This window comes from Lissotriton vulgaris, chromosome 12, assembly GCF_964263255.1.
Source record: "Lissotriton vulgaris chromosome 12, aLisVul1.2, whole genome shotgun sequence".
Lineage (NCBI taxonomy): Eukaryota > Metazoa > Chordata > Amphibia > Caudata > Salamandridae > Lissotriton > Lissotriton vulgaris.
Genome location: NC_141700.1, coordinates 548,294,944 through 548,320,054, shown reverse-complemented (window position 1 = coordinate 548,320,054; position 25,111 = coordinate 548,294,944). Strand labels below are relative to the sequence as shown.

Genomic DNA, 25,111 nt, shown 5'->3' with positions numbered 1-25,111 from the left:
ATTTGTATGCATTTAACAATCCATCTGGCAATCCCCGATTTTGATATGGGGTTGCCTTTATGTGGCGGTGAAAAAGACACAAAAAGTTGTTTTGTTTTACGAAAAGTTTGTGTCCTTTCGATATAGTACAGCAGTGATCTTTTGAAGATGTGTAGAGCTCTTTCCGCGACTGTTTGAGGCTGCGAGAAAAATACGGGCAGCTCAACTGATTGATTTAGATGGAATAGTGAAATGACTTTAGGAAGGAGTTTAGGATTAGTACGAAGAACGACTTTGTAATGATGCATTTGCAAAAAAGGTTCTTGAATGGTCAATGCTTGTAGTTCACTAACCCTTCTGAGAGAAGTAATTGCTACTAGGAAAGCTACTTTCCAGGTTAGGAATTGCAATTCACATGTATGTAATGGTTCGAAGGGAGGACCCATTAACCTTGTAAGAACAATGTTCAGGTTCCACACTGGTGCCGGCGGCGTTCTGGGAGGAATTATTCTTTTGAGTCATTCCATGAAAGCTTTAATAGCTGGTACTCTAAAAAGAGATAGATGTTGTCTATTCTGTAAGTATGCTGCAATGGCAGCAAGGTGTAGTCTGATAGACGTTTAGGCTAAATTACACTTTTGAAGGTGTAATAGATATCCTATGATGTGTTGAATAGACACGTCTAAGGGATTTATTTGGTTGTTTTGGCAGTATATGACAAAGCGTTTCCACTTATCAGCATAACATGCTCTAGTAGTGGGACGTCTAGCTTCTTTAATGGTGTTCATGCATTCTGGAGGAAGGTTGAGGTAACCAAACTCTATGACCTTAGGAGCCAGATCGCTAGGTTGAGTTGAGCTGGGTCCGGGTGTCTGATCTCTCCATGGTTCTGTGTTAATAGGCGTGGAGATAGGTTTCATTTTTGGTGTGGTACTACAGACATTTGCAACAGCGTGGTGTACCACGGTTGTCTGGCCCAAGTTGGAGCGACTAGAATGAGCATCAGGGAATGTTGTTGTAGTTTGCGTACCACTAACAGAAGTAGTGGGAGAGGAGGAAAAGCGTACGCTAATAGTTTTGACCAGTTCATCCATATCGCATTGCCTTTGGACAATGGGTGTGGGTATCTGGCGGCAAAGCTTGGGCATTTTGCGTTTTCGTGGGTGGCAAAGAGGTCTATCTGAGGTTGTCCCCACATTTGGAAGAACGGATGAAGAACTTGCGGATGAAGTTCCCACTCGTGGATCTGCTGTGTTTGTCGACTTAGCAGATCTGCGATAGTGTTTTGTACTGGGACGTGTTGGGCTAAGAGGAAGATCTTTAGCGGTATAGCCCATCTCCATATCTGCTGTGCTAACAGAGAGAGCTGCAGAGAGTGTCCCCCCCGTTTGTTTATGTAGTACATAGCTGTCATATTGTCTGTGCGGACTAAGACAGCTTTGCCTGACACTTGAGTTTGAAATGCTTTCACAGCTAGAAACACAGCTAGCAACTCTAAGTGGTTGATGTGGAGTAGCTTTTGTTGCGGTGTCCATCTGCCTTGCATGGTGTGATGCAGTAGATGGGCTTCCCAGCCGGAGAGCGATGCGTCCGCTGTCATGACTATTTGAGGAACTGGCTCTAGAAACGGTCGCCCTTTGGAAAGGTTTTTGGTGTTCCACCACTGCAGAGAACGATGAGTCCGACCGTCTACCAACACTAGGTCTTTTAATTGACCTTGAGCCTGGTTCCATTGGCGTGCTAGGCACTCTTGAAGTGGACGCATTTGCAGTCTGGTGTGAGGTACTACAAATATGCAAGATGCCATCATCCCTATGAGCTGCATGAACACTCGAGCTGGTAGCGAGTGTTGCAGTTTGAATTTTGTTAGGAGTAGTAACTTTTATTGTTTAGGTTAATTAAAACCATTACAAAAAAAAATACATTAAAACAATCTCCACAAGTAGAATTAAAAAAGAAAAATGTAAAAGCAAGACATTTTCGTTTAAAAGTAACTTTACTAAAATCAATAAACGTGAGTGGCAAATTGTTCATAGCAGCTGGTCACAGCCCGAAATTCCCTCTTTAGCCGACTGCCTGGCATTGTAATTTTCGTTCTGCTAGTATCAGAAATTTCACCAGCTTCCCATTTAGCGGTGGAAGACCAGGATCAAAACAAGTAAGAACTGCTTGTCTGCGTGAGCGGATACTTAGTTCGTTAAAGGCTGTTTTTAACAGGGCTGCTCTCTCCTCGTTCAGCCTTGAGCAAGTGCATAGTAAATGTTCTAAGTCTTCGACTCCTATTGCGCACAGCCGGCATCTAGTCCCATAGTTCGTTCTCAGCCACGGTGGTAGATATGGAATGGCAGGTAGGAGCCCCAACCTATATTTTAAAAAGGCTTCTTTTGTTTTCCAGCCATATCCCAGACCAAAATATGCTTGGAGCCCCGGTGTTTTGTATGTCCACAGAGTCATCCAGGCATGGCGCCTGTGAGAAAAGGTGGCTTTGTCCTCCACATGAGAATGTCTTTTTAAGCTCTTGTTCACTGCATGCTTAAATTGTGCATGCGATAAAGGAATCTCCCATAGCTCTTTTAGACCTGTAGTACTCAGGGTCTCCTCTAAGTATTTTTTCGCCGGTGTTCCAGAGGAGTTGGTCAGGTATTGCCAGAGCTGTTGATTCAAGGAGTTTTCCGGTGAACTCTTTATTTTGTGCCAACACTTTATATATGACCCTCTACGTGCAAGCATTTGGCTCGTCAGACCAAATTCTAATCGAATCTGAGCTTGTGAGGTATAGGATGGCAAATGAAAGAGAAGTCTGTAGGCCTTTGATATAGGTATATCTACAAGTTTTGCATCAGTACCTCTTAGGGCCTCACTGCCATACGTGATTGATGACTCTATTTTAGTTTTCGCCACTCGAAGCAGTGGCAATAGAGTCTCACCACTCAAGTTGGACTTTAGCTGTTTCAGTGTCATGGTTATTAGCATCCCCTTCCTCTTAATGGCTTCTAATTGATTTTGGTAGCAGCCACCTTTATCAACTATGATCCCAAGGTATTTATATTCTGAGCAGTTAGAAATTACTTTTGTGCCAAGGGACCAAGTGTGCAACGTTTTGTTCCTAGTTATGGACAACACTTTGGTTTTGTTGACGTTGACTTCTAATAGATTGTCGTCGGCGTACCCATGGAGCGTGTTAATCAGATTTTGAAGGCCCACTTTTGTGTGGCTGACCAGGACCACGTCATCAGCATAAGATATGCTGGATAATGCTTTTCCCCCTAACCGGAGGGTGTGGGAATTGCAAGCCTCTAGTGCGGGTGGCAGGTCAGCTGTAAATAGATTGAAGAGGGTAGGAGCTAGCACACACCCCTGCTTTAGGCCTTTTGTAGTTGGAATACGCCTAGAGAGGTGCGAGCCATTTCCAAGCTTTACCTGGACCCACGTGTCCGTGTGCAATTCAATCAGGAGGCTTAATAATGACGAGGGAATCCCCCAGGAGGCCAATTTTCGCCAAAGGATTCCTCTGTTAACATTATCGAAGGCCGCCTTAAAGTCCACAAAGCAGAGATGAAGAGCCTTTTTGGTCGCTCTTGCCTTATCGATGAGTAATGAAATGGCCACCAGATTTGTTGTTGTTCCGGTGTCTCTGCAGAATCCCGTTTGGCTAGATGGTATTAGGCTATGGTTTGTTGCCCATTCTCGCAGCTGGGTCAATAGAAGGCCCGCAAAATATTTAGCCTCAATGTCTTGGAGTGCAATCAGGCGATAGTTTTTTGGGAGTATTCTATCCCCTGCCTTGTAAATCGGTGAAATGATTGAGCCCCTCCATGAGGCAGGCAAGCACCCCGAATTATTGACAGACATAAAGAGGGGGGGTCAGTGTGTCAGCCCAATATTCTGGTTCAAGTTTAAAGAGCCGGCAGAATTCCATTAGGCCCGGCTGCGCCGTCTTTCCTGCCTTTGGAGATTAATTTCCTGATTAGGACCGCAGAAGGTTCAGGTTTGACATCTTCACATGATGAAACTGTTTGAAGTGATCGGCTCTCTAGCTGAACCTGGGGCTCGCTTGTTTTTGCGACCTGTAGATTGAAATGTTCGTCAAGAAAAGATTCCCAAGACGATTTGGTTATATAAGATGTTATGCCATTATTTTGTTAGGAGAGTTTGTACACTTGTTATCCTGGCTGGAGAGGGATAAGCTAGTAGTAGTTGGGTGTTTATTGTAGCGCCGAGATACGGTTGTATTTGCGAGGGTTGCAGATGCGATTTCACATGATTTACCGTGAATCCCAAGTCGTGAAGCAGTTGAATAGTAGCGTGAGTGTGTTACACACACTAGCTGTATGAGCTGGCTTTTATGAGCCAGACGTCCAGATATGGGAAGACATGAATATGTTGTCTTCTTAAGTGTGCTGCTACTACTGCTAGGCATTTGGTAAACACCCTTGGCGCTGTTGTGACTCCGAATGGGAGCACTTTGAACTGGTAATGTTGCCCATCTAGCACAAATCTGAAATATTTTCTGTGCGCTGTGTGGATGGGAATATGGAAGTAGGCGTCCTTGAGATCTAGAGTGACAAGGAAGTCGTTTAGTACCATTAATGGGAGGACTTGTTGGAGTGTGACCATATGAAAATGATCCGACTGTATGTAAATGTTTAGAGGTCTGAGGTCTAGGATGGGTCTTAGAGATCCGTCCTTCTTTGGTGTTAGGAAATATAGGGAATATACTCCTTTGTTTTTCTGATGCTCTGTAACTATTTCTATTGCATTTTTCTGCAGGAGGGATATTACCTCCTGCCTGAGCAATGTTAAATGTTCCTGTGACATTGGACACTGCTTGGGTGGTATGTTTGGGGGGGTAGATGTTAGTTCCAGACAATAACCTGATTGAATTATTTGGAGCACCCACCTGACTGATGTGATGTTTTCCCAGGCTGGCAGGTATTGTTGGAGTCTTCCCACGACAGGAGTGGAATGGGACGGGGGAAGGGAGTCATTGGGCAGGGGTAGAGGCAGAGCGTGAGTTGTTATTTTTGCCTCTGCCTTTGTTATTGTTACCCCTGTAACCACCCCTTTGGTAGCCTTTGCTGTAAGTAGACTGTGTAGGGGCTTTGTACGAAGTAGAAGCTGTGTCTGAAGTATATCCCCTGGTAGCACCTTGATAGGATGAGCGACAAAATGAACGTCTGGGAGCCTGCGACTGCAGGGCTCTCATAGATTTGGCGGTGTCTGTAACCTTTTTCATTTTCTCTAGTGATACATCTACTTCGGGTCCAAATAGGTGTTGCTCATCAGAGGGTTGATTAAGAATGCCACTTTGTACCTCAGGTTTGAACCCTGATATACGTAGCCAGGCGTGTTTGCGTAGTATAACGCTGGTGTTAACTGCCCTAGAGGCAATATCTGCTGCATCAAGGGCACACCGAATAGAGGTGTTTGTGATGTTTTCTCCTCTTGCATAAGCTTGTTTGCTCTATCCTTGTACCTATCAGGGAGGTGCCTCATTAATGACTCAAGCTCATCGTAATGTGCCCTGTCATATCTGGCTAGTAATGCCTGTGTATTGGCGATACGCCACATGTTTGCTGCTTGAGACGTTGTTCTTTTTCCTGATGCGTCAAGTAGCTTAGACTCCTCATCTGGTGGTGCAGCCTCACCTGATGTTAGTGAGTTTGCTCTCTTGCGTGCATTGGAAACTACAAGTGAGTCTAGTGGTACTGGACCTTTAATATATGCTGGGTCTGAGGTGGCAGCTTTATATTTTTTCTCTATACGAGGGTTAATGACCCGAGTTCTAACTGGGTCCTTGAAGACTTCAGGGGCATGCTTGATCACTCCTTTAAGCATCGGTAAAATGGATGAGGACCTTTGTGCGTTATCAAATGTATCCATTAGGAAGTCTTCCTCAACAGGGTCTGTATGTATGTCTACCCCATGATATTGTGCAGCCCTGTGAATTAATTCATTAAACCCTATAGTGTCTTCTGGTGGGGAAGGCCTTGAGGGGTATATGTCACCCTGAGGGACATTTGGGACATCTGGGGTGGTATATTCATCCCACGGGTCTGGGGATCCTGTGGGCGTGGCTGGATCAGGTATGTTACCCCCATATCATCAGAGCTATCATCCCTGTCTGGTATGATAGAGGATGCTGTGGTATGGGGGGATGTGGTGATGGTACAGGTGAAAGAGAAGGGGAAGGCAGTCTTAAGGGAGAGGTAGCCATGTCCTTCTTCTTTGAATGCGGAGCTGGAGCTGGTGTGTCCAGTGGTCGCTTTTTTGAAGCCAAAATTAAGTGTCCAGTGATTGGATCCTTAGCTAGAGTCTTTAGGGCCTGGATAGGGTAAATCCTCTGCAGGAGGTTGATCTTTTGGTGCGGAGGAAGGCTTGGGCACAGAAATGGCTTGTTTTGGTTTCTTGACAATGTCTTTCACCGGGGAAGCAGCAGTCTTTTTCGGCTCCGAAGCTTTTTTCGGTTCCGGTATGGTTTTTGGATCCGAAGGTTTTTTCGGATCCAATGACTTTTTCGGTTCCGGTGGTTTTTGGAATCCGAAGCGGGTTTGCTTGGTTCCGACCTGGGTTTCGGTGCCGAAGGAGTAGTGGTATGTTTCAGTGCCGATGGTTTGGATGTCGGTGCCGTTGTCTTTTTCGGTGCAGTTATGTGTGCGCAGGCACCGTGTGAAGGTCGACTTGAGCTCGAGTCGCCTGAAGGCTTAATTGGCTTCTTAGCCAGGCCCGAAGGTAGGGCAGTAGAAGCAGAGTGACGGTGTGCACCCGAGGGCGAGGGTGCGACCGGGGCCTTCTGTGTCGAGGAAGGGTCGGGGTCGACGGTCTTATTTACGACCCGCTGTGCTGGAGTGATGTCCTCGACATCGGAATCTTCTGCCTCGGAGCTGCTGTCGAAGTTGTGCTGTTCTGGGATGTTGATGCCTTCCTTGAAGATGTCGTCCGGAATCGGAGCTGAAGATCTTTGAGCCATTGTTCTCCTCATTCTTCGGTCCCGGATAGTCTTTTTGGAGCGGAAGGAGGCACAAGCTGAACAGTCTTGCGCCTCGTGCTCGGGAGAGAGGCAGAGGTTACGCACCTCATGAAGGTCGATGTGGGGAAACTTCGACCCACACTGAGGACACTTTTTAAATGGCGTCCTTTCCATGAGCTGGAGTCGAGGCCTAGCTAGGCCCGAAGGCCGTCGACGACGACCGAAATTGAGATCCTTGATGTTGAAGAGTAGCGTTCGAAACGAAGTTTTGTAAGTTGGTGAGGATTGCGCGCCGAGGGAAATCGGTTCCAACACGGAGCGCTGGAAACACATCCGAGCCCGGTGGCGGAAAAAAAACAATCTGGGGATGGAGCTGATGCCCATGCGCACTATCATCCAAAGGAGGAGTCACCTATCCCGTGACTTCCAAAGACTTTTCTACAACAAAATAAACTGCAAACATCCGGACCCAACTCTAGGTGGCCATCTATGCATAGTGTGTAATTTGCAGCTCATATGCCTCGAACAAAATGTTCTGAAGATGGTGACTACGCATAGTAACATCCGGGGTACGTCTGACGTTATATTTGGAACGGGCATACCACCAAATGGTGGTGGACGACGCCCACTGAAAAAAAGCAAAAAGAAGGAACGAGAATTTCGGACTCAACTACTAGATGGCGGAATAATGCACAGCATGTGAATCCAGAAAAGGATTTATTTACAGCCTTGACTATGCTAATGTATCAGCAGCTTTCGACAAAATTGAGAATATATTCAGCTATTCAATCTGAAAGATGCTATGAGCTTCTTTGAGATTGCACTCAATTATGTGTTTTTCCGTGTGCATGCCATTAATCAATGGTGAATCCAGGACATTAATATTCTTTACCACCAATACTTTAAACAGTGAAACTCTGGGATTGGCCATATTGACAATCATCTTCAATGTATTCTCTGATGTGCCAGAAACAATTCAAGGCATTTACAAAGATGCTTACCATATGTGGGGTGATGATACACAAACATTGTCAAATGATAGTTGTCTGCTGCATGTACATCCAAAGCAGGATTAACAACAATCACTTATGTATAATGCTTTTAAGACATTCTTACTTTTGAACAAATGGGTCTGGACACCTTAACATTCTGGTAACTGCCTGCCAAAAGGCAAACCCCTCACTTCCATCATGTATCTGGTCCACCATGTGGAACCAACTTTCCCTGCTGGCCAGTCCATGGAGCCCCATGTGAATGGAAACAGAAAGTCAGCGTTTCTTCACCTAAAACTCCTTTATGAAGTTGTCCCATTTGTACAGACAATTCTGAGGACTAAAAAGATCAGTATTTCTTAACTCATAACTAAAATGAAATCTATGCTGCACTCCCTGCCAAAATGCTTTTACCGTTCTTATATCAGGCTTGACGAAGTCTGACCACATCTCCATGGCAAAAAATGGCCTACCAATCAATGTAACAGTCTATCACATTATCCAATTGTTGACCACACCCCTGCCACACCCTGTAACAATCCCACAGCAACTGACCATACCCCATATTAGCTGATCATGGCAGCTTACCATAGTCCACAGCAACTGACCATGCCTCCACAACCCGCTATGATAGCATCTCACAACTTAAAACCACAACTTACAGTGGCGGACTACATCGCACAATGGCTTACCACACCTGCAAAACAGCTCTCCAAACTGCACAATAGTTCACAAGACTGGAGAACGTCTTGAGCAATTCAACACACTGCCAAACAGCTCACCACATGCAACAACAGCTGATCACATACCAGATAACATCATCCAACAACAGCTAGCAACCAAGAGCCAATGTCGGCACTTCACATTTGTTAAAAGCAATCTACAACAGTTAGTCCCTGCCAACAACAGATGAACGTGTACAACAAGGGTTGACACTATTACACAAGGATTGACCACTTCACAGTGTGCACTGATAGACTTGCATTTAAAGTAAGAAATGTTTTAAAGCACAAACTGCAACTACATATTGCTTCATAATTTTAAAGTGTGATAATATCTGGAGCAAATGTAGCCTCCATTTCTAGATACTTTGGGCCTAAGGCAAACCCAGAGAGCTGGAATGAAACGTTTTGTCACATTCTGCTCTTCCTACATCTCTGTATCAATTAATGTATTTGGACAGTCTTAGAATGCTGTTTCAGACTTATGCTTTTACTGATCAGACACACAGGAAAATGGAAATTCAAGCCTTTCACATGCTGGACTCAAGCATTACAAAAAGGCTAGATTGAGGATGGCAATGCCTTGCATACCCCTTCTGTGCTGAGGACGAAAGGATGGATGTGGTGTTGACTGTGCACTGCTTCTTGGGTGGTGGCTCATCCTCCTCAGACGAGCTGTCAATTGTCAAATCAATCACCTCCACTTTCCGTTTACTCTCTGAAGAGTGCTTTGATTCAGAGATGATGTTGTAGATGGAACTAGCTGAAAGGCAAATATCCAAAAGTGAAAAAAGACATAAGAAAAAATAAAAGCTTCAGCTGCAAGAAGTTGCACATAAGCATGCCCATGCCCCAAATCCAGTCATAAAGTGTCCTAAATGATGGGATTTGATAAAAACATAATTCTACGATCAAAAGTAAATGTCTGTTAAATATATGTATACACTTCCTAGTCAAAGTGTACTGCTTTACTATATACGCATACATAGCCAGTGCTTACTTTGTGGAAGAAAGAGTGGTGATGCCCAAAGCTCTGCTCTGAAGTCAGCGACCGGTGCAATTAAATGTTGGTCTGCCAAATACCACAGCTGGTAGTCTTTAATCCACTACCAGAAACGTTCTACTCTTTTACCTCACTCCAGTAGGCTCCTGCTTGCTACGTTTGTGACTGTTATGTCCTCTTTCTCTTCCTCCGTCTTTACAATTAATCTGCATTTTCCCCCTCTCTTGGACTTGGTAAATATCTGATGCGGGAAATAAGTGCCGGTCCCCAAACATAAGTGCTGGTGGCCCCAACGGCAACTACGGGTTCAAATTAAGCACTGCATGGGTTTTTACAGATTGTGAAAATAATACTGTATGTAAGATTTGAGAGAGTGACACAAATGCACAAAGTCAAAAGTTGAGTAAAAGCATGGAGGGGTGTGAGCTGAGAGGAATTATGGCCCAAACAATAACATAGGACATAAATGGCTTAGAATATTACAATGGAATGATCCAGGGCACACTCAACATCTTTATATGTCACAATACTTGCAATGAACAGGAGAGCTCTATTTGTGTGCCATGCTCAGAAAACTTGATGACACCAGCTGTCTAAATAAATAAACCAGAATATGCATAGTCTGTAAAAGACTAAAGCTATATATAAAAAATCTAGAAAGACATTTTCTTTGATATTAAATATGATCCCAATACTCTATGGCAACTGTCAAATATATGATAAATTTGATCAAGGAGTTGGCAGTAGGACATATGTGCACACTTTACATTACAGACATTGCACAATATCAACATGCAGTAATGAAGGCACATATTTTTATAGCGAATGGTACAAAAAAGTTGCATCAGGTATGGGGCACCTTGTGCTGTAGATGAGCCTTCCCATGTTGGCTCCACGATCTTCTGATTTTTGTGTTGGCAAGTGCAGTGTGGCAATAGAAGATGCAGCTTAGTCTGGTTATAACACGTTCACTTCTATGCACTGCTGGATAACTTGTTTTATCCAAACATGTGTTTGGTCGAGATTCCGGATGCTGCAATTCACTAGTAGGAAAAGCATCCATTTCCTCAGGAAAAGATACTTTAACTACTCTACTTTTTTCCCGCCATTCAAGTTCTTTTATGCAGACCGCATTCTTGGATACCACATCCACTTTTTCTGCCTGAATTTGGACATCTCTTTAGCCACATGTGTGGGATCTTTTACCCATACCCAGTCAGCAACCTTAACATCACACCTGGCTTCCTTCACCATGTGTCTAACATCATACCCATCTTTAATTTTTTCCTGAAACGCTTCAACTCAGGGTCGCATGATCTTATCTACAGAAAACGTGCATTCATTTTTTTTTGCTGAATCTCAGTCAACGATGCAGGACATAATTTAGATGTCGGAACACTTCTCCTCATGATTTCAAAAGGACAGAAACTTGTGACCGCATTTGGACAAGTACGATGAGACCACATCATACTTTCAACTGCCTCACACAGCTCAATTTTGTGGATGCCCCACTGAATGCACTCTAACAACGTGTGGTCCCTTTTTTCCACAAGACCATTTGCTTGGGTTTGATATAACGCTATGTGTTTGTGCACTATCGCATTGCTTTACAAGAACTCCCTCATTTCTTTTGATACATATTGTACCCCATAGTCAGAAACTATTTCTTTTGGCACTCCCTCTCAAAAAAAACTATTTTTTAGGATTCTTATAACTCTGGCAGTATTAGGCTTCTCTATAAAATCTACCTCCCACCATTTAATTTAATAGTCCACCACTACCATTGCAAACTTACATCTACGGGGCAAATTGCTGAACGGCCCAAAAAAATCTATTGCTAATTTCATCCATGGCCCGATCAGTAGAGCACAAGGCTGTAAAGGCACAGTTTTCAACTTTATTCCCTGGTCACTTGTGGCACAGGTAACACAAACCCTTACACTCAGAATGATTTCAATAGCCATAACCAGCCACCAGTAACTGTCCCCGATCTTATGCTTGGTTATGGTTTTTCCTAAACACCCTTTGTGTTCACATACAATCATTTGTTCTCTCTGACTACTAGGGGGAATAATGGCCACTTTGAAATAAGATTGTATGCTTTCAGGAAACGCTTTCTCCTTGGGCCACCCCTCTTTTACAAACGTCTTCACATTCTCAAGATCTGCATCCTGAGACATTTCAACCATTCATTCATCTTCCATGAAAGTACTATCTGGCAAACATGTATAAAAGCCATGAAACATTCTTCATTATCCTCCTCCTCCCCATTCACAGTTTGCTCAAGACAATTTCCTGGGAAATGTGATAAATAATCAGCTCTGGGGTTTTTACCACTTGGAAAGTATGCAACACTGAAATCATATTACAACAGTTTTGAATTCAGTTTTGCCAACCTAGGGGTATGGTCCTTGATCATGATTACTCCAAGAATATTCACCAGTGGCTTGTGATCAGTTTTGAGACTGAATTTCCTGCCTCAAAATAAAGCATTTGAACCGTTCCACAGCCCAGCAACAAGCTAAAAGCTCATTTTCTATAACAAAAAGGTTTTTTCTTTTCTTTTAATGAGCTGGATGCAAAACCCACAATCATTTCAGCACCATTCTTTGTTTTCTGGGGGAGAGTAGCACCTAAACCATCATTACTTGCGCCCACTCGGAAAATGCACTACCTTGTGGGATGAAACAGACACTCATCTTTCGATGCAGAAAATTCTTTTTGACACTTTTCATCCCACAAAAATACTTGCTTTTTTCTTTTCAAACAGTTTCTTCAGCAAACTTTTTATGAATTTAGCATAACATTTGCACAGACCTTGAAATGATGCAACCTGTTATTTACTTTTTGGGCTAGATCCTTCCGCCATAGCTTTCACCAAATTCGAGCATTTTTCAGAATATACATGGCCTAAGTACACTATGTATTTTTTTTCTCCAAATTCCCATTTCTTGACATTTGCTACAATTCCAAATGTGTCCACCTTTGGTGAACCATATGCATGAGTTTACCACGACTCTGAAAGTCTTCCCCTACATTCAAAATGTCAACCGGGAATGTCACCACTCCTTTGATTCCCTGTAACATGTTCTCCAGCACTCGCTGAAAAACCGAGGCAGCAGATGCCAAACCGAAAGGTATCGTTCTTAACTGGAATGTGACCACTGGTGACAAAAGCTGTCAAATGTTAGGAGTATTTATCCAACCAATTGATAGTAAGCAGATGCCAAGTTGATTTTGATGAAAACTTTGGTGTCGGCAAACGTTGTGATGTCATCAATCCGAGGAAGGGGGTGAAAATCCACTCCTATTACCTTATTGATGCTCCTCAGATCAATACAAACTCTAAGTTGACATTTTTTTTCCTTTTTCCTCGTAGTAACTAACGGGGATAACCAGAACCATGAGTCAACTGGTGGAAATGATCCCTTCTTCAAACATTTTTCTAAGAATCTCAGCTAGATCTACACTGGCACTAAAAAGGCACATTCCTTAACTTGTGCTTAGCAAGGGAAACTGCACATTGAACTTTAATTTTATGTTTGAATACAGTAATTTTTCCCAACCTATTGCTACATACATTCTTATACTTTTTTGTCCACTTGAAGTAGTTGCGTTCAATGGATGTTGAGTTGATGGATCCACCATCTGTAAACATTCACATTTGAATCTTCCTTCCTGGCCTCAACGTCATGCTAAACAAACCCTGATTGTACCATCCTTAAATATTTAAACCTTTCCTGTACACATACACTTTACTAAAAATCTCTCTCTCGTTAAACCTCATGTGACATTCAAAATATCTTGTGAGTTCAATTCTCTGACCATCATTTGTTACTGGATTTCTAGGTGGTGGAAATAATTTCTTACTGGTACCCCACGTTTGATGCCACAGCTCCTCTGAAAACATTGTCATCCTTGCTCCAGAATCAATCAATAAGTTCAAAACTTTCTCATCAACAATAATATCTTCATATGGGTCTACATAATTGGCCTCACCTCCCTGGACAACCTGTACAATGCTTATCTCATCATCTGAACTATCGCAGGTCACTCTATCAAGCACTGAATTTACCATGTACTTGGAAGATTATCACATTTTGGCAAAATGTCGCACCTTCCCACAACTTCTACACTTCGTATGTTTTGCAGGACAGGGACGCCCATTAGACAACTGGCTGGGATAACCACATCTACAGCAAATGTTCTTTTGACGGGAAAACCTTCTCTACTCTCTTTTTTGCATGTACTTGTTGGACTGCCCCTTCTGTTTAGAGCTCACATTCTCTTTAACAACTGCAACACCATTTTGTTCCTTACTTGTCAATTCTTTGCAAAACTTACAGGAAAGTTCTATACTTTTTACTATATCAATAGTTTCAGTGAGAGTGGGGTTCTTCAAAGTTAACACATATTTTGGGACTTTCTTGTCCAAGCAATGTACTACTATTTGATCCTGCATCCGCTGGGAAGTAACATTTTCAAATTCACAATGGGATGCTAACATGCGCAGTGATACCACAAACTGGGTTTAATATTGAACTGTTTTCCAATTTACGTACAGCTAACTGATACTCTTCAATATCTTCATCATCATCAACTAGCTTATATGGGGGCAAATGTTCAAATATGGATTTGCCTTCAAAACCTAGATTTTGTTCCAAAAGGAATCTTTTCCTCTCAGGACAATACATGCTCCCCCCAATTGCCCCTAGATATTTCGTAAATGCCCTGAACCAATTCCTCCAAGGAATTAGTGGATCACCTGGTGTTTGGTGGAATGGCAGTGGCTCACTGACATATTGCATAATATACGCCTACTTAGATGACTTGAATAATGTGAAACAGCGTAGAACAAATGTACTACCCAAATGTTTGTTGTATAACATAGAGGACACAGCAACCACATTTTCCTCGAATTCACCTCTAAGTGTATAGGGTAGTTTGTTTAAAAACACAAGAAACACAATCCTTACAGAATAATGCAAATGCTACTTACCAGTATGCATCTGTTCTTGGCATGTAGGGCTGCTGACATTCATATCTGTGCATAGATCGCCGCCTAGTGTTGGGTCCGGATGATTGCACATTGTTGTCCTGGAAGAGTCTTCGAAGTATCACGAGATAGGTGGCTCCTCCCCTGGACTACAGTGCGCATGGGCATTGCCTCCATCCCCAGATTGTTTTTAGCCATTGGCAGAGATGGAGTGAAGTATGTGAGTGATGCCCATGCTATGAGCATATGTATATATATATATATGAATACTGCAGCTGCTACAGGCGCCGGGGAGGAGGGTGGGCGATATGAATGTCAGCAGCCCTACATGCCAAGAACAGATGCATACTGGTAAGTAGCATTTGCAGTTCGAGGCATGTGGGCTGCTGAATTCATATCTGTGCATAGAATACATAGCAGTCCCCCTCTTATCGGCGGCCGCCCGTGCCAGCTGCAGCAGTCTGAAAAAGTGTTTTGAGAACAGCCTGACCAACAGCTGCCTGCTGTTTGGAGTGCACGTCTACACAGTAATGTTTAGTGAAAGTATGTGTGGTAGACCATGTGGCTGCTCTACAAATATCTTCTAGGGGAATGTTACCTAGGAAAGCCATAGAGGCCCCCAACTTTCTGGTGGAGTGGGCTCTCGGTGGAATTGTGAGAGTGCGTTTAGCCTTAGCGTAACAGATCTGAATGCATTTCACGATCCACCTAGCGATCCCAGCTTTGGAGATAGCGTTTCCCTTGTGGTGTGAGGCAAAAGCAACGAAAAGTTGCTTGGTCTTACGAAAATCTTTTGTCCTGTCAACGTAGTACATCAAGGCTCTTTTAACGTCAAGGGTGTGGAGCATCCGCTCCGCCAGCGACTCTGGGTTTTGAAAAAACACTGGCAACTCAATTGTCTGGTTCATGTGGAATTGAGATACAACCTTGGGTAAGAATTTAGGGTTAGTGCGGAGTACCACCCTGTTAGCGTGTACTTGGAAGAAAGGTTCCTGGATGGTGAGCGCCTGCAACTCGCTAACCCTCCGTAGCGATGTAATTGCTACTAAGAAAGCAACCTTCCAAGTCAGAAACTGAAGCTCACAAGAGTGCAGTGGCTCAAAGGGAGGACCCATCAGCCTTGTAAGAACCACATTGAGGTTCCATTCCGGAGCTGGTGGCGTCCGTGGTGGAATGACTCTTTTGAGTCCTTCCAGAAAAGCCTTGATAGCAGGGACCTTAAAAAGTGATAGGTGTTGCCTATTCTGGAGGTATGATGCCATTGCAGACAAGTGAATGCGGATGGAAGAGTACGCCAAATTGCATTGGTACAGGTGGAACAGGTAACAAATGATGTTCTGAATGGAAGCATCCAGCGGGTCAATATTGTGGTTTACACAGTAAATGACAAACCTCTTCCATTTAGCCGCATAACAAGCTCTAGTAGTGGGCTTCCTTGCCTCCCGAATGATGTCCATGCAATCGGGGGGAAGGTTGAGGTAGCCAAACTCTAGGACTTCAGGAGCCAGATCGCCAGGTTGAGCTGTTGCGGATCTGGGTGCTGAATGTCGCCATGGCTCTGCGTCAGAAGGCTGGGCGTGAGATGAAGCCTTTGATGCGGTACCACGGAGAGTTCCAGAAACGTGGTGTACCATGGTTGGCGAGCCCACGTTGGAGCAACCAGGATGAGAGTCATCGAGTGCTGCCTGAGTTTGCGTGCCACCAGCGGTATCAGAGGTGCTGGGGGAAAAGCGTACGCAAATCTGCCTGACCAGTTCATCCACATCGCATTGCCCTGCGATTGCGGGTGTGGGAACTTGGCGGCGAAGCTTTGGCATTTTGCGTTCTCCTTTGTGGCGAACAGGTCTATCTCTGGATGACCCCACCTTTGGAAGTACGGTTGGAGTACTGATGGATGTATCTCCCACTCGTGCATTTGGTGGCTGTGCCTGCTGAGCAGGTCCGCCATCTGGTTGTCCTTGCCCGGGAGATGCTCTGCCATGCGGAAGATGTTCCTCTGAATGGCCCACTTCCACATGCTCTGAGCCAGATGAGACAGCTGCGGAGAGTGTGTGCCCCCCTGCTTCTGAATGTAGTACATGGCTGTCATGTTGTCCGTCCGGATCAACACGACCTTGTTGCACAGATGTACTTTGAATGCCTCCAAGGCCAAGAAGATCGCCATCAGTTCCAAAACGTTGATGTGCATCTTCCTTTGCTGTAGTGTCCATAGTCCCTGCACTGTGTAGTGGAGTACATGCGCTCCCCATCCCTGGAGAGAAGCGTCCGTTGTCAGGATAATCTGTGGCACAGGCTCCTGGAACGGTCGGCCCTTGCAAAGGTTTTGTGGATTCCACCAATGCAGAGAGTTGAATGCCCGACCGCTTACCAACACTAGGTCTGTCAGTTGCCCGTGAGCCTGAGTCCATTGACGTGCTAGGCACTCCTGAAGCGGACGCATATGTAGTCTCGCGTGCGGGACGATGGAGATGCAGGAGGCCATCATGCCTATCAACTGCATGAACACTTTCGCTGGAAGCGAGTGCTGAGGTCTGAATCGTTGGATCAGCGTTTGGATACTGGCGATTCTCACTGAATTCGGCTGCGCAGTGGCTGCCAGAGTGTCTATTGTCGCGCCCAGATACTGCCGTACACGGGCGGGCTGGAGATGGGATTTTGGATAGTTCAGCGAGAATCCCAGATCGTGCAGGAGGTGAATTGTGCGGGACACGTGGTCCGCGCACTGCTGTTCTGTCTTTGCCTGAATGAGCCAGTCGTCCAGATAGGGATAGACGTGGACGTTTTGGCGTCGTAGATGCGCTGCCACAGTCGCCAGGCACTTTGTAAAAACCCTTGGCGCTGTGGTGACCCCGAAAGGCAGAACCCTGAACTGGTAGTGCTGGTCCTGAATCGTGAATCTGAGGTACTTCCTGTGGGAAGGATGCAGGGGGATATGAAAATACGCATCCTTCAGATCTAGCGTAGCCAGGAAGTCCCCCTGTCGAAGCAGGGGGAGGACCTGCTGCAACGTGAGCATATGGAAGTGCTCCGATAGAATGTACCAGTTGAGGGGCCTGAGGTCCAGAATGGGCCTTAGGGATCCGTCCTTTTTGGGGATTAGAAAGTACAGAGAGTAAACTCCTGTTCCCCTTTCTTGCAGTGGGACGAGCTCTATTGCCCCTTTTTGCAGCATGACTTGAACCTCCTGCTGCAACAAGTGCAAGTGCTCGCCGGAATTAGGACGGCTTCTTGGAGGTATGTTTGGTGGAGTGGAAGTAAGTTCCAGACAGTAACCGTACTGGATAAGAGACTTGACCCACCTGTCCGTGGTGATGGATTTCCACGCGGGCAGGAGCTGCTGGAGTCTCCCCCCGACCGGTGTTGTGTGGTCGGGGGGCAGTGACAAGGCGTCACTGTTTGTTAGCTGTGGAGGACCTGGAGCTGTTGTTCCCACGTCCTCTGCCTTTGATGTTGTTGCCCCTGTAACCACCTCTACTCTTGTTGGTGTATGAGGTCTGGGTGTTGGTCTTGTAATATGGTGTGGACTGTGATGCCTGACCCCTTGAGGTGCCTCTGTTATTGGAGCGGCGAAAGGAACCACCCCGAAACTGCTGAGACTGGAGGGCCCCCATAGACTTGGCAGTGTCCGTGTCTTTCTTCATTTTTTCCAGCGTCGCATCCACCTCAGGGCCAAACAGGTGGTCAGGATTAACTGTTTGGTTAAGGATGGTCGTCTGTATATCTGGTTTGAATCCTGATATCCTAAGCCATGCATGTCTCCTCAGCAACACGCTAGTGTTGATTGCCCTGGAGGCGGTATCAGCCACGTCCAGCGCACATTTGATGGAAGCGTTGGTGATCAGCTTCCCCTCCTGAATCAACATTTCCCCTGCCTCCTTGTACTGATCAGGCAAGTGTTGCAGAAGTGTTTCTAGGGTGTCATAATGCGCCCTATCGTAGCGTGCAAGTAGGGCCTGCGTGTTTGAAATGCGCCAAATATTAGCTGCCTGCGCAGCAATCCTTTTCCCTGAGGCTTCAAATATTTTCGACTCTTTATCTGGGGGAGGAGCGTCACCCGTGGTCTGCGAGTTCGCCCGCTTACGTGCGTTGGATACCACCAAAGAATCCAGTGGCAAGTGCCCCCTGATGTAAGTTGGATCCGAGGGCGCTGCCTTGTATTTTTTATCAATACGAGGATTGACCACTCGCGCCAGAGTGGGCTCTTTGAAAACCTCTGGCGCATGTTTTAGCACTCCCTTTAGCATTGGCAATGTCTTGACTGACTTTTCAGCCACAGAGAAAGTGTCAAACAGAAAATCGACATCCACAGGATCTGAATGTAGGTCAACATCATGATTAGCCGCAGCCCTCTCAATCAGAGCGTTGAAGGCTGCAGAGTCCTCTGTTGGAGAAGTCTTAGCAGCAAAAAGCTGCGACTCCTGACTCGACTGAGGGTCCTCAGGGTCGCCTCCGGCAGACCACGGTTCATGTACCTCCTCTGGATCCGAGTAAGCTGGATAGTTATACTCGTCCTCATCATCTCCGTCACCTTCCCCAGCGTTTGAATGCGTTGGTGAAAGTTCCAAATTATGTGGAGATGCAGGCTCAATAGGGGCAGAAGTACCCGCAGAGTCCCTCTTGTGTTTGAGTGGAATACGATAATGCTCCAACACCGGCTCCGTGGTGATCTTCCGTTTGAGGAGAGAGAGCTTCCCGGTGTTGGCGTCGATGATAACCTCCCGATGTTCCTCATCTGCGAGCGGCTGGAGCTGAGGCTTCGGCACCACCAAGGACGCCTTGGGCGTTGACACCACCTTCAGAGGCACCCCTGCCCCATGCTTCGGAGCGAAAGCCTTCGGCGTCGTCTTCGGCGGCAGCGTGTAGCGGATAGGCGTCTGCGCCTTTGCCGTCTTCGGTGTAGGCTTCGGCACCGCATCCTTCGGTTCGGGAGCCTCAGCGTCCTTCCGAATCCTCTGCAGGGACTCGACGACCTTTTTGGCTAAGGCCGGAGAGGGCTGGACCTGCTCAAGCGATTTCCCCGAGTCCGAAGTTGGGTCGGTGAAAGGCACTGTCTTCGGAGTCGACACATCACCCTCCTTGGCCTTGACGGCCGGAGTCGGCGCAGCTAGAGCTTCGGCGTCGCCCTGACGCTTTTTTGGAGCCTTCTTCGGGTCATCGACCTCGACCACCTTCGGCGCCGACGCGGCCGCTTCGGTCGTCTTTGCCTTCGGCTTCGACACCGGGGTCTTCGGGTCGGCCATCTTGGCGTGGCTCTTGCTGTCGGCCATTTTGAATTTCTTTGACTTCGAGGCCTCTGGAGCTTTCAGTCCCACCAGAGCGACTTTCACTTTCGGTTTCAAAACCGGTGGTGTGGACCCCGATGGCTTCACTTTCGTTTTCTTCAACGGGAGTGGCACATCAGAAATGTCCGTGGCCGGGCCCGTAGGCGAGGCCGTGGGACAATTAACAAGGTCTTGGGTAAGGCCCGAAGGCGATCCCTCGACCCGGGCCGTATAATGGGGGTTGACCCCTGAGTCAGTCTGAGGATGCTCCTCCTCTGAGCTATCCTCCACGGTGGCAATGGCCCCATCGTCGTCCCCTACCTCACCGACGACTTCATCAAGCTCCTCGTCTCCCGCGTCGTAGTTTTCTTCTTCCGACGCCGGGCTAGAGTCCGAAACCTGAAAGACATTGTCGTCTCCAACGCCTTCTTCGAAGATGTTGTCTGGCGGGGGCGCTGATAACTGGGCCTGGAGTCGAGCGGCCCGACGAAGCTTAAGGGTCTTCTTACACCGGAACTTTGAACAGGCCATACACCTGGTCTCGTCATGGTCCGGCGACAGACATTTGTTGCACACTGGGTGCACGTCGAGGTGTGAATACTTGGAGGTGCACACCGGACACCTCTTGAACGGAGTTCGTTCCATGTCTGGAGCGTCGTGTAGGCCCGTCCGCGCCGACAGCACGCGGAAGGGCAGCAAGAGTTCGGAGCTGAAGAATACTCAAACCCGAACGAAGAACGATACCGGCGCCAAGCCTAAAGACCTTTTGGTCTCAAGTTAGAAACGTTAAACTATTATCGATTCCGACAGAGGAACCGAAACACATCCGAACCCAATGGCGGAAAAAAACAATCTGGGGATGGAGGCGATGCCCATGCGCACTGTAGTCCAGGGGAGGAGCCACCTATCTCGTGATACTTCGAAGACTCTTCCAGGACAACAATGTGCAATCATCCGGACCCAACACTAGGCGGCGATCTATGCACAGATATGAATTCAGCAGCCCACATGCCTCGAACTTGTTGCCTTACACTTATCCTTTCAAATGTGCACTGCTCAAATAACCTGTGACAGGCATTCACAAACTGTACAGAAAAATGAGGAGATTTTAAACACCTTGCCAGTCACAAATGTAACCTTGTTCGATGAATCTGGTAACTTTGTGTGCAAAATCCAGCCATTTTCAATATGATGCAATGTGCAAACAGTCTGTATGGTTATCACAGCTGGTTGCGGCACGCACTCCACAATTTCCTCGTAGCCGCAAGTGTTTTTGCCTATGACGGGATGTGCACTTGATTAGAGAAAGCTTATGGGCCTATCACAGCTGATTTCCCTACAAGTAATATCGCCACTTTATGCTATGGACGCACATGCAATGTTGCGTGCGCGTAAAACATTGCTGCTGACTCTTCTCTGCTTGAAAGATACGCTGTAGGCTGCTCAAGGCTTGTGCGCCTCCTGGAACACACGCAGCTTTGAACAAATGACGTAACCTGGAATGCACACCGACAAACATCTAGACCCCCGCTGCTCTGTAGTGCAAACACATCCTGTGACACACGCTGACGAGACACTGACCAGAGGCTTCTTGAATTGGATTGCCAGTCACGCAAAATGGAATAAGGTGAACACGTCGCCTCGGGTGAGCCACGTGGGTTGTAGTCGTTATGCGACTAACCATCAAAGCGAAGGTTAAAACACAGTTTTGTTCACTCCATTCTCAATCTTTTTCAAACACACATTGATACTGGCCTTACATGTCTTTTTCATGGATTTCTTGCTTTCGTACATTTCTAGAGTCTGTAATTTCGTTCTTTTGGATGCACTGTCTCTAGACAGTGTACTGCACACATGTGGGAACAGACTGTGGCTAAGTCGTCGCCAATTTTGTGGAAGTATATCTCTTAGATCACACCAAACGCCGTCCTTAGTAAGCATATAGTGTTATTGGCCAGTCATGAACAGCCTCCGGGCTCGAACTGACTACAGTAAACCCCCCACAACACTAGATCTTCACCCTGCATTCCACAATCTGTATTCCATTACTAAGGAATGGGGAATGCAGAATGAAGAATACATCACCACACAGTTTAGACTTTCTGAAACAATAAAAGGTGTTCAGGGATGTGTGGAAGGTTAGTGTGCTCACCCTCTATACTGCCATAGGTTGAAGGCGGACAAAGTTCCTGTTTTTCCTTCTTGGGCCTCATTGGACACCAGGACCCATCTTCCATGAACTGAATCTCATCACAATCTGTGCATGAATTCAGGATCTCCATGAACAGCCTGCAAATAAAGCAAAAAGATTTGCATTGTGTGCGTTCAACAAACTCCATACTATATAGCCCTGTGCAAACGTGCCTAATTTCACTCTAAAGATGTTTTAGACTCAGGCATGCCATGTTTGATGGGGTTTATACTAGTCAGGAAAGGAAAGACGGAATCCTTAACAGGGTGTCTGCATTTGTATATTATCACTCAGAACTGTAGCAAAATATACCCACAAGATGTAAAATATAAGTGCTTGTTTCTAAACAAAATCTAGATTAGGACGTATTAGCACAGTATAGCTAAAGACTACAGAACAAGGGTTCAACAGAGGCTCATCACCTAATGAGAAAAATAACATCAAGCACTTGAGACTTCACTGCAGTTTAGATATCTGCAGACACAACTGACCCTCAAATTCTTCCCTTTTCTTCCTCTCCCAATGTCCTAATTTGCAATCCCTTTTTCTATCTCCAGGAAATCATAAAATAATTAAAGATTACTATCTCTAATTGTAGCAAAGTCTGCTTGAAGGTGGATGCTGCTGGATTGGCGATCTTACCCATCAATAATCAGGCCGTCATAGGGGGCTTTCTTGTCACACACAGGACACGTCCATGTGGGCTTCTTCTCGTTCATTTGCAGGTAAAGGGCAGCATCGAAACACTGCAGGTGGCTGCAGGTAATTGCTCTGCAAGGAACAGTGAGACGCATCTTTCCCAGCTGTGGTAAAAGACAGGAGAAACAAGCCCAGTTACAGGTCAGTTTTTGAACAATGGGAATCATTTAACTTTACTGGTAGAGCATAGTTGTGAATGGGAGTAGAGAGGTTTCGACTGCCAGGAAGGCAAGGCAGATGAGTGGTCGGGAAATTGTGTTTGGTGAAATTTACCTACTGCTCTGACATCAAAGTAAACATGGCTGTCAATTCAAAATGGTTTGCATGTGGAGGTTTGTTTTTTTAGCTAAAAGATGGGGATTGGTTAAAGAGACAGCAATTTAATAAATTACTGATACCAATGTTCATTTAACATTAGTGATTGTCTAAAAAGTAGCAACTTTTAATCAGTGGTCCCCATCAAACGCCAGGTTTTCAGCAAGAGCAGCATTGGAAAATAAATAACTACAACGGTAACAATGAACAAGCATTCGCAAAGCTAATCGGTCTCGCCCTTTGGGACTTACTGGCTTTGCTAATGGTTTTTAGTGATGCTGTACACCCTTGGTACTAGCAAACATTTCCCCATGGACCAAAAAGTATGGTCTGTCGTGTGGCCGAGGGCTGCATTGAAGATAGCAGGGTGGACGTCAGGAGACAGATGGATATAAGATGGGTGTAGATGGAGTGAAGGATGTACATGGTGTGGAGTGTGAGACGTGGTGTTATTGTTTTAGGGTTCCATTCGAACTGCCTTCTAAATTTTGCTCTTGGTCTCTAGAAGAGATAGAGATTGACAATGTTGTGCTATGCTGTATCTGAGTCATTGTCCCTTTACATAGCCTAGGTTAAGCCTTCTCTGCTGGTTCGCACCATTTTTAGTGAGTCAAGTGTGCAAATGAAGTAACTTGGTTAATGAATTGGAAGTGAACTAAATCTTAGACCTCAACATCTACATATTCCTTTAATCTCCTATTGGTAAACATTGGGCATGCTGAGAAACAGGCTCAGTAAATATAGCAAATGCTATAAAAAAACATCTTTGTCAAAACTTGCACTAGAAGTGTTCCTGGTAAAAGAAGACAAGCATTTGCAATGCAATAGGTCTCGCATTAGGAAAGTGTGAGCTATTGGTATTGTTGATGACAAATATTTTATTTATGTGTTGGTTTTGAAAAAAACGAAATTAATAGCTTTGTCATTTACAATGCCAATAGTTTTAACTTTCGCAAATGTGACACCTATAGCATTTGTAATGCAATATGTGTTGTATTTAGGTGACTTAGATGTATTGATATAACAAATAACAATGGCTTTTAATGGTTTTAAATAATTAATACTTCAATAAAAGTTATTGTAATGTAACTTTTGTAAATAACTTTTGTGAAGATTATGTTCAGTGTATTTTATTGTGACGAAAATCCAAGAACAGAAGTGAAATATTAACATATTTTTGTGACATTTGTAATAAAGCTTGAAACACTGAGAGAACTTATTTGAACCAGTTGTTGTTGAATGGTTGCACAGATTGATGCTGTGGTGGCACTGAGTGATGTTGTGGTGGCGACGAGTGATGCTGTGGCGTTCAGTAATGCTGTGATAGCGCATAGTGATGTTGTGGTGCCCCTGAGTGATTCTGTGGTGGTGCTGAGTGATGCTGTGGTGATGCGATAGATAGAGTGAGTGCGATAGATAGAGTGAGGGCGATAGTGAGTGCGATAGATAGAGTAAGGGCAATAGATAGAGTGAGGGCAATAGATAGATAGAGGGAGGGTGATAAATAGAGTGAGGGCGATAGAGTGATGGCGATAGATAAAGTGAGGGCGATAGATAAAGTGAGGGCGACAGATAGATAAAGTGAGGGCGATAGGTAGAGTGAGGGCGATAGATAGATAGAGTAAAGGCGAGAGATAGAGTGAGGGTGATATATAAATAGATCAATAGATAGATAGATGGATAGATGGATAGATAGATGGATAGACAGTGTGAGGGCGATAGAGAGTGCAATAGAGAGATAGTTTGGTTAGAGTGAGGGGCGATAGATATAGAGTAAGGGCGATAGATAGACAGATAGAGTGAGGGCAATAGATAGAGTGACGGTGATAGCTAGATAAGAGTGAGGGCGATAGATAGATGGTTGTGTGTGGTTGTGTGTTGGAGGGTGGAGGTGGAGTTGGAGAGTGGACTTGGAGGGTGGACTTGGAGGGTGGACTTGGAGGGTGAGGGTGAAGGTGGAGTTGGAGTTGGAGGGTGGAGTTG

The 25,111-nt window shown here is 45.4% G+C and overlaps 1 protein-coding gene across 2 annotated transcripts in view; it reads right to left on the bottom strand.

Moving 5' to 3' along the window:
• Positions 1-25,111, bottom strand: part of PIAS3 (protein inhibitor of activated STAT 3) — a 597,438-nt gene that overhangs the window by 67,557 nt on the left and 504,770 nt on the right. For both annotated transcript variants that reach the window (XM_086945355.1, XM_086945354.1), the window contains exons 9-11: positions 22,757-22,917; positions 22,076-22,212; positions 9,255-9,426 (exon numbers count right to left, since the gene is read on the bottom strand). In XM_086945355.1, coding sequence (XP_086801481.1) covers positions 9,255-9,426; positions 22,076-22,212; positions 22,757-22,917 — 470 coding nt within the window. The remainder of the gene's footprint in view (positions 1-9,254; positions 9,427-22,075; positions 22,213-22,756; positions 22,918-25,111) is intronic.